Consider the following 12,843-nt stretch of genomic DNA (forward strand, 5'->3'; position numbering starts at 1 on the left):
GGAAACTTTAAATTTTAATGATTCTTTGAGCATTGTATAGTTGTATGTGTTATCTAGAAACTCACATATGACTCTCTTGAACTTCCTCAAAGAAAAATAGATATATAGACTACTGTTTAAAACAACTAATCTAATGACATTTGGGGGCACATTAATACATGGGTTATATTGTGTTTCTGATATACTTATTTTTTCATTGTTTCAAATGTTAATTTATAAATTATTTGCTGATCTCTTATCTAGTCTTTAACAAAAATTATCTCTGTTATTTTTGCTATACACATTATGGAATATTTGGAAAGTTGAAAGAGATTGTCCTTAATATAACTTCTTATGATAACTGATATTAACTTTGTTTTTGGTTTTTTGTTTTGTTTGTTTGTTTGCTTTTTAGGGCCACACTCATGGCATTTGGAAGTTCCCAGGCTCAGGGTCGAATTGGAGCTACATCTGCTGGCCTACACCACAGCTCGATGGCAACGTGGGATCCTTGATCCACGAGCAAGGCTAGGGATCAAACCCACATCCTCATGGATACTTGTTAGATTCGTTTCCACTGAGCCACAACAGGAATTCCCTAATATTAATTTTTGGAGTCAGTTTCTTCTTTTAAAATGTGTTCATTATATTACTCCCCCAAAACTTTATTATTAATTTTAGTCTTATTCTAAAAAGTAAAAATGCCATTTTGGGGGGCTTTTTTTGTGATTCAGCAACCTTAAAAAGTTTAAAAATCACTTTAAAAAGTATATTTCAGGAGTTCACTCTGTGGTACAACAGCATCAGTGGCATCTCTGTGGTGCCAGAATTTGGGCTTGATTCCTGCCCTGGCACAGTGTGTTAAAGGATCTGGCATTGCCCACAGCTGTGGCGTAAGTCACATGTGTGGCTCAGGTCTGATCCCTGACCCAGGAACTCCATATGCTGTGGGGCAGCCGATAAAGGGAAAAGAGAAGTCTATTTCAATGAGAAAAGGAGATTTAGAAGCTGAGAATTTCCCAATCAAAATGTTATTCTATAAGAATTTTAATAAAACTTTTTAATAGTCTTTTATAGATATTTTACTATTACAAGGTAAAAATAATAAATAACTGTAGTTTAATTAAGGGATAAACATATACTTAAATATCACTGAGGATATCCTGAAGTACTGTCTTACAGCAACTAAGACGGTATTGAAATATAAAATTAAAACTACCTTAGCCAAAGGATATATTTTAGTAACTAAGTCAAAACCTTTGTAGGAAGATATAAATGTCATAATAATTTTTTAAATAAAATAGAAATTGTATTCACAAGTAATTTTGTCTTAAATATTGCTACTATTCTGTTGTATGTTAGTGACATTTCCAGTCCTATGCATTCTCCTGTTGACATTTTTGAAGTTGCCATAGGTCTTGATAATAGGTAAAGGAGTTTGATTTCTGCCTCTAGGGTTTCACAAAGTGCTTATGATTTTTCTCTGCAAAGTAAGAATTCTTTCTAGTTTTATTGAATCCTAAGTGATTTATCTACCTATGTACATGGGATTCCCACCCCATCCTCTATTTTCTAGAAAGGTAATTTAATTTTCTACATGTGTTTAGGTACTGGTTAGTTCCAAAAGAGTGGTTACAGAAGCCACTTCTTACAGTTGGCAGTCATATGTTAGTGTTTAAAATCCATTTCCCAAGAACTCTATTTTTAGGGCCACACCCGTGGCATATGGAGGTTCCCAGGCTAGGGGTTGAATTGGAGCTGTTGCTGCTGGCCTACACCACAGCCACAGCAATGCCAAATCTGAGCCACATCTGCGAACTACACCACAGTTCACGGCAATGACAGATCCTTAACCCACTGAGCAAAGCCAGAAATCGAACCTGCGACCTCTTGAATGCTGGTCAGATTCGTTTCCACTGAGCCACAATGTGAACTCCATTTCCAAAGAACTCTTGAAGTACCATCTTGTTTGATTGATTTCTTTGTTGCAATCCTAATTTTCCCCTTGACAGTTAGATGCCTTTACCTGACAGATATTGGTAGGATACAATCCTGAAAATCCCCTACTTTATATTTTTTTAGACCCTGAACTTCCACCTGTCATTTCAGATTTCTGCAGATCAGTTTGAAGAAAGACTAAAATGAATCCTTAGAACCAGGAGCTTGACAAAAATGAGTTTAGTTTACAGGTAGTAAAATAACCAACAATATGCTCAGCTTTTTTCTTGTGTTTTCTAAAGTGTTTGACCACAGAGTGAAAGGAAGTTAAGGGTATTTTAAAGTATTTTTCTTTAGAATATTTTATTAGGAATAATATTAATAGATGATACAAATGAAAATAATTAAAAAGAAACAGTAATACCTTTTCCAAATTTGTTTTCCAACTCGGTGATTCTTACTACAATCTATTTAAATAAAATTGGCTAAGAGAAAAACTGGAAAATAGGTAAGGCAAATAAATGTGTTGTTCTCATGGTTGCATTGGCAAGAGGGTTGTGATACAAGTCAACTACCTCCCAGTACAAGACTCTGTCCACTAGAACATGCTGTTAGTCCCACTATTTTCAGGAACACCCTCTGACTAGACAATAGCATGTCCTCACATCAATCAAAATAGTGTCCAAATCCTGTGCAGACTTACAACTTTTTGAGAAAACTGTGTGCTTACACAGTACATAGTGTATTGCACTATTTCATGAATTATTTCATAAGGTTGATATAATATATACTGTTAAAGTGAACATTAGTGCCTTTCAGGCATATCATTTTTAACCATATCAGTTTGATTTGAAAGAAGGAAGTAGAGTTAGCAAAGCCAGAACAGTGTGAACTAATGTGACCTGACTTCTTGGGGAGTGTTGTCAGACGGCTTGAGATGCTATTTATGTATAACTTTCATTTTGGGAATGTATCAAATTAAGTGACCTTGGAAAATGTTTTAATGTGTTTTTTAAATTATGAAAAGGAAAATGTTTTGTAAAAATAGGCTTAGAATTCTTTTACGGGTAAATATTAATAGTTAGAGTGGCCTTTTTAAATATTTTTGTTTTTTATACAATGTTTAAAGGTTACACTCCATTTATAGTTATTACAAAATATTGGTTGTATTCTTGTGTTTTGTTGAGGAATTTTAATATAAATTTCATTTACTCTAATGATGTTCTATGTAAGCTTAAATTTCCTTCTTATAGTTCTGGATTTTTTTTCTCTATCATCCTTAAAGATACTTAAACACATGTGATGAGACTGTCTAGGTGTTTTTTTAATTCTAATTTTATTTTATTTTTATTTATTTTTTATTGAAGTATAATACATATGAGAAAAATATGCACATAATACATGTATAATTAAATTAAATTTCACAAAGTAAATTTCCCATGCAGTTAGCACCTGGATCATGAGACTAAACATTTATATTCCCAGAAGCTCCCTTGTACTTCTCTTAGTTTCCACCCATAGGAAACTACTATCTTGACTTATAACACCATAGATTAATTTTGCCTATTTTTGAACTTTAACAAATATAATTACTTTTTAATGAGGTCAAGTGATTTTATTTTTATTATAGTTTAATTACAGTGTTGTGTCAATTTCTACCATACAGCACAGTGACCCAGTCATACATTCTTTTTCTCATAATGTCTTCCATCATGTTCTATCCCAAGAGATTGGATATAGGTCATTGTGCTGTATAATAGGACCTCGTGTTTATCTATCATGAATGTAATAGTTTGTATCTACAACTCCAAACTCACAATCCATTCCCACTTCCTTCCCACTCCCCCTTGACAACCCCACAAGTCTGTTTTCTATGTCTGTGATTCCATTTCTGGTTTTTTTTTTTTTTTTTGGCTTTGTGGCTTTTTGGCTTTTGGGGGCCACACTCATGGCATATGGAGGTCCCCAGGCTAGGGGTTGAATTGGAGCTGTTGCTGCCGGCCTACACCACAGCCACAGCAATGCCAGATCTGAGCCACATCTGCAACCTACACCACAGCTCATGGCAGTGCTGGATTCTTAACCCACTGAGCAAGGCCAGAGATCAAACCCGCAACCTCATGGTTCCTTGTAGGATTTGTTTCCATTGTACCACGACGAGAATTCCCTATTTCTGTTTTGTAGATAGGTTCATTTATGCCATATTTTCCACATACAAATGATATCATATGGTATTTGTCTTTTTCTTTCTGACTTAGTTATTATGACAATCTCTAACTTTGCTGCATCCATGTTTCTGCAAATGGCATTATTTTGTTCTTTTTTATGGCTGAGTAGTATTTCATTATATATATGTACCACATCTTAATCCATTCATCTGTTGATGGACATTTAGGTTGTTTCCATGTCTTAGTTATTGTAAATAGTACTACAGTGAACATAGAGGTGCATGTATCTTTTTCAATGAAAGTTTTGTCTAGATATATGCCCAGGAGTGGGACTGCTGAATCATATGGCATTCCTGTATTAGTTTTCTGAGGAACATCTATACTGTTTTCCTTAGTGGTTGTACCAGTTTACATTCCCACCAATAGTGAAGGAGGTTTCCTTTTCTTTGATTGTCACTTTTCTTGCTTCTCTTTTATCTCAAAAAGCCTCTCCCACACTTTCCTTCCTTTGTCGTCATTAATGTGTAGCAGCTGGAACAAATATCCTCTAAGTGCCTTGTTCTTAAATATGGATAGACAATAAAGGATTTCCAGACTTTTGAAAGATGCCTCAAATGTGAGAGACAAAAAGTAAACAAAGAAAAAAATGAACCCAAAGGAAACAGAAGTGATATAGTGAGTTGAAGAAAACTTTAAAAACACATTGCAATTGATATCCTCAAAAAATAACAGAAGAAAATGTATTGATGAAACAAGAACAAAGAACAGTAACAGCAGGACCTTTGGAGAGTAAGAAATAATTCTTGGTAATTAAAATATGATAGCAGAAATTTAAAATTTCATGGGCAGGATGGAAGATAATCAAAGTGGAATAAAATGTCAAAAGTAGAAGGATGGTAAAGAAAGGGTAAGGAAATTAGAAGATCTCTCTGGGAGGTTTCACATTCAAAATAATAGAAAGATGTTCCAGAAAGAAAATGGAGAAAATGGAGGGAAAGGAACCTTTCTCCCTAGGGAAAATTCCTGGAACTAAAAAACATCCATTTCTGAAGGAAGTACTCACCAGGTCCCCAGCATAGAGAATGACTAAAAACTAACATGCTGATATATTGTGATTAAATTCAAGAATATAAAGTAAAAAGAGAAGATTTTAAAGCTTCTGAACTGGGATGGGGGCAAGGCTGGGTTCTATTTATCATACAAAGGAGTAGGAATTAGAATGTCATTGGTCTTCTCAGAAGCAGCACTGAAAGTTAGGAAATAGGAGAAAAGGGCCCTGTATTTTTTGATGAATATTTCTTTCCTCTTCTGTGACTCTATATCCAGCCAAACTGTTCAGTCCGAGATAAAGTAACTTTTATATAGTCAGATTCTCAGATTTACCTCTCATGCACAAAAAGGTCCTGGAGAATTCACTCTACTAAAAGGAATAAACCAAGAGGGAGGAAGACTTTAGGACAAAGATACAGGATATCCGACATGAAAGGAAGCTGGAATGATAAGAAAGGGAAGTCCCAGGATGACAGTTGTGTAGTGAAACCAGAACATATCAGTACTGGAGCAGTAGAGTACAGAACTCTTTGAAGACTGCTTCCTGGAAAAGAACTGATATAAAAGAATTATCTCCTGTGTCTGAAGATACTGAAAGATGAGGAGTAACCCTCTGTCAGATTTGGATAGGTGCACAGAAACCTAAGAAAGAAGAAAAGGATATGTTTTTTAATCCAGAGATAACAAAAGTTGTACAGGAAAAAATATGTGGGGAGTTCCCATTGTGGTTCAATGGAAATGAATCCGACTAATATCCATGTGGATGTGGGTTCCATCTCTGGCCTCACTCAGTGTGTCAGGGATCTGGCATTTCTATGGCTGTGGTGTAGGCCAGCAGCTGTAGCTCTGATTTGACCCCTAGCCTGGGAACTTCCATATGCAGTGAGTGCAGCCCTAAAAAGACACAAAAAAAAAAAGAAAGAAAGAAAAGAAATGTGATCATGGTATAACATGTAGCCCATTGATGAAGAATAATAAAACTGGATAAAAAGATTAATTTAGGAGGGTGAGGGGAGGAAGACTGTGTGTATAGATGTATAGTTGTGTAGGTGCATATAGCGAGGATTAATTCTTACTAGGATTGTGTTAGAGACTGCACGCTGCCTATCCCAACATTTATTCTTCCTTCCTCCTTAGTAATAGAACCTGAGGTATATCTGGGGGCTGATCTTTCTAGTTAAAAGACTGCTTTTCTCAGATTCACTTGTAGCTAGGTACAGCCATCTCTTGAAGTTCAGAAGTATGGTACTTCCAGAAAACCTCCTTGAAAGGGACAGAGGACCCTTTTGCTGCTGCTGGTCTGGAATGAGAACATAGTGGTCAGAGTTTCTGCCATTATCATGGACCATGAGAATAATGGACACACATTAAAGATGGTAGATCAGTTGGAGTTCCCATCGTGGCTCAGTTATTAACGAATCTGACTAGGAACCATGAAGTTGCTGGTTAGATCCTTGACCTTGCTCAGTGGGTTAGGGATCTGGCGTTGCCCTGAGCTGTGGTGTAGATCACAGACTGGGCTCGGATCCCCTGTTGCTGTGGCTCTGGCGTAGGCCAACAGCTACAGCTCCAATTCAACCCCTAGCCTGGGAACCTCCATATGCCATGGGAACAGCCCTAGAAAAGGCAAAAAGACAAAACAAACAAACAAACAAAAAACCACAAAAAACAAAAAACAAAGATGGTAGACCAGGAAGTTGGAAGGATCCTGGGACCCCAGTGACAATGTAAACTATCATATCAGCATTGGCCTGGCTACCACTATGTTTGTTTTATGTGAAATAATCTACTTTTGCATATTTAATCCATCATAATCAGGTCTCAGTTATGTGCAGCAGAAAGATCTTACCTGATTTGTAATTCACTACATAATATCTAAAATGAAATTTGAGAAATAACAGTATAAGCATGTTTAATATAAAGAGGTACATACTAGAAGGAAAAAAGTTGAAAGTAGCTGTTTTTGGAAGTGAAAATTAGAGTAAAGGCAAATGATTACTATTTTTTCTTATAACTCTTTTAGTAATATTTGACATTTTAAGTTAAAAACATGTATTACTTTGATAAAAGTTAAATTGATATTTGTTTAATTACATTTTAATTAGTATTTCAAGTAAAAATACATGTTCATTGCAAAAATTCAAGCAATACAGAAGATACAGAGTAAGTTTTGCTTCCCTTCAATATTTGCTACCTTTTCCCTGCCTATCAGTTCCACCCTCCTCCCCATGGATAATGACTCTTTGGTATGTGTCTCTCTATACTTTTTCTGTGTGTTTATTTAGCACATAAAAAAAAAGGTATAGTTTTCTTTTATTTACTTTTATTAAAAGTGTATTTAAATTTTAAAGTACTTGTGAGGGGATTTTAGGCTTGTAATGACTGTTATTTGTTTATATTTTTAGAATTCGAGATGCAAGCATGCAGTTAAAAAGTCAACAAAATGAATTTCAGAGAGTGCAGAAAGAATTAAGTCATTTGCAGCAGGAGTTAAAAATTAAACAGAGACAATCACAAATCTTCAGGTAAGATGATTTTTTTTTTTTTGTCTTTTTAGGGCCAAACCAGCAGCATATGGAGATTCCCAGGCTAGAGGTCGAATTGGAGCTACAGCCAACGGCCTATGCCACAGTTACAGCCATGTCTGTGACATACATCACAGCTCACAGCAACAGTGGATCCTCAGCCCACTGAGCAAGGCCAGGAATCCAACCCATCCTCATGGATACTAGTCGGATTCGTTAACCACTGAGCCATGAGGGAACTCCAACATTATCTTTAAAGAATTTAAAATTATAGTATCGAAATGATACACTCATATGTTAACTTTGTGAACATTCAAACACATTTTGGTAATATGGTTTATATAATTTAATATTATAGTGTTGAAAAAAAATTTTTTTAAAAACTATTATCTCAACTGAATAGTTTTGCAAGTAAAATTTAAATCAGTCAAACACTTTGTTCTTATTTTGCAGTGATATTTAGAATGAAAGCATAGTAATGAATTCATTTCCCTCTTAATCAGTATTTCTTGGTGTATTCGATCTCCTCACTTATAGTCCAGTGACATGAAAAGAATAGAATGGAGAAACATTCTAATTGGATAGTAATAGACCTCCTAACTTTAGAAATTTCCAACATAAATGATTTAATTCTGCTTTTATGTATCTTTGGAGGGTTTGTAATACCTAAAGGTAAAAATCTTCTAATGAAAATAAAAGATATTTTAATTTTTTTTTTATTTTTTGGGCCACCCTGTGGCATATGGAGCTCCCAGGCCAGGGATTAGATCTGAGCCACAGCCATGAACTAAGCTGCAGCTGGGCCAGGGATCAAACTTATGCCCCAGAGCTCCCGAGATGCTGCCAATCATGTTGCACCACAGCAGGAGCTCCTAGGAGATATTTTTTAAAAATGGAATATATTGAGAATATTAATGATTAAATTTCAAATTAAGTAACTCTTAGAGAATTAAGGAATTCCCATTGTCTCCCAGGAGTAACAAACCTGACTAGTATCCATGAGGATGTAGGTTGGATACCTAGTCTCCCTGAGTGGGTTAAGGATCTGGCATTGTCATGAGCTGTGGTGTAGGTCACAGACATGACTCAGATCTGGTGTTGCTGTGGCTGTGGTGTAGACTGGCATCTTGCAGCTCCAATTCAGTCCCTAACCTAGGAACTTCCATGTGCTGTGGGTGCGGCCCTAAAAAGGAAAAAGAAAAAAAGGGAATTTAAATTAAATAAACACTACAAATAGTCAGGTCCATGGTGACTAAAAAAATATGGCAGGATAATATTTTGAATGTTAGGTTCTAATTTTTTTCCAATCTCATAGTTATGATTAGGAATATTGTTGTTAAAAAATTGTCTGAGCTAGTAATTTTTATACAATATTAGTGATGACCTGTTGGCCATCTACCTTTCATTATTACCTTGCATATAACTGATGCTTAGTAAATAATCTTTGAATGAATGAATGAGTCTACTCACAAAACAGATGACAATTTTTGTCATCAGAAATCTTCTCTGCCTTTTCCTAGAAATCTAGTTTTGAGCCAGCAGAATACTACCCAGTTGACCCCAACTCTCCATTTTAATCAGGACCATTAGTATTCAATCTTAGCTCTAACAATGGCTTTGGCCTGGGTCTGTTAAAGAAGTCTGATTTGTTTTATCCACAGATGCCATTATGGATGGCAGGATTGGCGAAATTTTAAAGGTTACGCTAGGACTAATTTAGATAATTAAGGCTGCCTTCAAGATCTTATGGACTGATACAGTCAGTCTTTATTATTCACATTTTACATGTAGTATTTTATTTTATTTTTTTGTCTTTTGTCTTTTTAGGGCCGCTCCCATGGCATATGGAGGTTCCTAGGCTATGGGTCGGATTGGAGCTGTAGCCGCCAGCCTAAGCCAGAGCCACAGCAACATGGGATCTGAGCCGTGTCTGCAATCTACACCACAGCTCACAGCAATGCCAGATCCTTAACCCACCAAGCAAGGCCAGGGATCAAACCTGCAACCTCATGGTTCCTAGTCGGTTTTGTTTCCGCTGCACCACGATGGGAACTCCCATTATTCACATTTTACATGTAGTATTTTAAATTCTTGAAGAAACTTAGATAAACATGTTTAAATGTTATTTTACTCAAAGTTCTAATTTTATTATCATTTTACTTTTACTGGTTTTTTTTTCCAGTAGATCTGTGATTTTTGTTTATTTTTAGCTAAAAGATCACAAATTGGGAATTTAGGATATGATTTATATAAAAAAGTAGCACTTACTAAAAATTGTGGAAGAATTTAACTAGATACTTAGTATAAATAAAAGTTTGTGGTAGATGAATAAAAATAATTGCTAGTTTTATTCATGCTTTCACTAGTAGGTACATTGCATAGGAGAAAGCAGTCTAGTGAAAATAAAATCAACCCCAAAGTTGTAGGGTTTAGTGATTTTGTTGCATTACTGAAAGCTGATTTTAAATTACTTATTAAAAATATCCACTAGATAGCAACAACAACAACAACAACAACAACAAAGACAAAAGACAAAAAAAAAAAAAAAAAAAGGATTTCCCGTCGTGGCGCAGTGGTTAACGAATCCGACTAGGAACCATGAGGTTGCGGGTTCGGTCCCTGCCCTTGCTCAGTGGGTTAACGATCCAGCATTGCCGTGAGCTGTGGTGTAGGTTGCAGACGCGGCTCGGATCCCGCGTTGCTGTGGCTCTGGCGTAGGCCGGTGGCTACAGCTCCAATTGGACCCCTAGCCTGGGAACCTCCATATGCCGCGGGAGCGGCCCAAGAAATAGCAACAACAACAACAAAAAAGACAAAAGACAAAAAAAAAAAATCCACTAGAACATAAAACTTTAGTATTCTGTGGATAAAGAAAAGGAGCTTGTAATCTTCTCTCTTAAAGTGATAAAGAAGCTTGAGCTTTAGCTACTCAGATGTAATCATCTTTATTTATCAAGCCCAAAAGAGATCAATGAACTATGTCTTTGAATCACACTGCTCTTTTTAACTTATCTCTCATTTGTTTAATTGCAATTGGGCTTAATCACCTAGCCTCCAGCAAAGTGTTCTACGAGCTTTGTGTTTTTCCTGACATTTTCAACCTGTCTTTTGTAAGGGAGGGATGAGGAGTAACTGTGTATGTCTCAGTTGGCTCAGCACATCTGCTGCGCAGAATAAAGTGTCTTTTGAGAATGGAAATTAACTTTTGAAAACCTGTAAAACAGATACCAAAAAGCAGTATGGAATATGGATATACTTCACTTTAGGTAAATTTGTATGTAAATCCAATACTCCAAATCAATGCATATTTGAAATATTTGGGTCATGCTTACTTTTACAGGATTCCTATTTTGAATCTTTCATAAATTGTTTGAAGTATACTTATCTTCTAATTTTTCTTGTTTGTTTGTTTGTTTGTTTGTTTGTTTTTGTTGTTGTTGTTGCTATTTCTTGGGCCGCTCCCGCGGCATATGGAGGTTCCCAGGCTAGGGGTCCAATTGGAGCCGTAGCCACCGGCCTACACCAGAGCCACAGCAACGCGGGATCCGAGCCGCGTCTGCAACCTACACCACAGCTCACGGCAATGCTGGATCGTTAACCCACTGAGCAAGGGCAGGGACCGAACCCGCAACCTCATGGTTCCTAGTCGGATTCGTTGACCACTGCGCCACGACGGGAACTCCTAATTTTTCTTGTTTTTAAATCCAGACTCTGTAATCTCTGAAATTTTCAATGCCAACTCCCCAAACCTCTCAGTTTCACATCAACTCTACAGCCACATTAAGGCTTCTAGTGTGTTTTCTGATTTTCCCAACCATTTCCTGATTTTACTTTGTTTTCTAGCCTTGATCCCATAGTTAATAACTTCATCTCTCTCTCTCTCTCTTTTCTTTTTAGGGCTGCACCTGCAGCATATGGAAGTTCCTGGGCTAGGGGTCAAATTAGAGCTATAGCAGCTGCCAGCCTACACCACAGCCACAGCAGCTCGGGATCCAAGTCACGTCTGTGAGCTACACCACAGCTCTTGGCAATGCTGGATCCTTAACCCACTGAGCAGGGTCAGGGATTGAACCCATATCCTCATGGATACTATTCGGGTTCGTTTCTGCTGAGCCACAGTGGTAACTCCCAATAACCTCATATCTTTTAAAAACAGTTTTATTGACATATAAGTTACATACTAAAAATTCCATTGATTTTTTTAAAATAAATTTTATTGGCATATAGGTGACTTAAGGTGTTCACAAAGTGAATCAGCCATACATGTATGTGTGTATATATATATATATGTACATTCTATTTCAGATTATTGGGCAATATAATGATTTTCAGTAAACCTACTGAGTTATGCAACCTTTACCGCATCCAGTTTTAGAACATTTGGGTCATCCTCAGAAGATCCTTATGCCATTTGCAATAAAATCTCTATCTTCTCCACCAATCCTAGGCAACCACTAATCTTCTTTATGTTTCTATAGATTTGTATTTTTCTGACAATTCAGATATACGGAATCATACAATATGTGGTCTTTTATATCTGGCTTCTTAAACTGATATTTTTGAGTTTCATCCATGCTGTATCATGCATCAGTACTTTGTTCCTTTTTATTGCCAAATTGTATTCCGTTGTATGACTATACTACATTTTATTTAAGCATTTGCCAATTGATGGACATTTGGATTGCTTCCACTTATTGGAACTTGTGAATAATGCTGATGTAATCATTCACATACAAGTCTTTGTGTAGATGTATGTTTTATTTCTTTGGGTTTATACCTAAGTGTAGAATTACTGAGTTATATGGTAAATTGATATTTCGCTTTTAAGAAACTATCAAACTATTTTCCAAAGTGGCTATACCATTTTACATTCTTACCAAGAATGAAGCTTCTAGTTTTTTACCATGTTCTTGCCAACATTTCTTACTATCTTTTCTATTGTAGCCATCCTAGAGGTTGGGAAATTGTACCTTGTGCTTTGATTTGTTTTTCCCAGATGACTAATGATGTTGAGCATCTTTTCATGTGCTTGTTAAAATATTTTACCTATTTTTCATTGTTTTGTTTTCTTGTTATCATATTATAAGAGTTTTTTGTATGGGTACAAGTCCTTTATTTGAAATATGATTTTCAAATATTTTCTCCCAGTCTGTGGCATGTCTTTTCATTTTCTTTTGTTGTTG

At 36.1% G+C, this 12,843-nt stretch overlaps 1 protein-coding gene across 1 annotated transcript in view; it reads left to right on the forward strand.

Moving 5' to 3' along the window:
• Positions 1 to 12,843, forward strand: part of LEKR1 (leucine, glutamate and lysine rich 1) — a 237,110-nt gene that overhangs the window by 73,427 nt on the left and 150,840 nt on the right. The window contains exon 4 of the mRNA XM_047785385.1: positions 7,541 to 7,660. Coding sequence (XP_047641341.1) covers positions 7,541 to 7,660 — 120 coding nt within the window. The remainder of the gene's footprint in view (positions 1 to 7,540; positions 7,661 to 12,843) is intronic.

The sequence above is a fragment of the Phacochoerus africanus genome, chromosome 1 (genome assembly GCF_016906955.1).
Source record: "Phacochoerus africanus isolate WHEZ1 chromosome 1, ROS_Pafr_v1, whole genome shotgun sequence".
Lineage (NCBI taxonomy): Eukaryota > Metazoa > Chordata > Mammalia > Artiodactyla > Suidae > Phacochoerus > Phacochoerus africanus.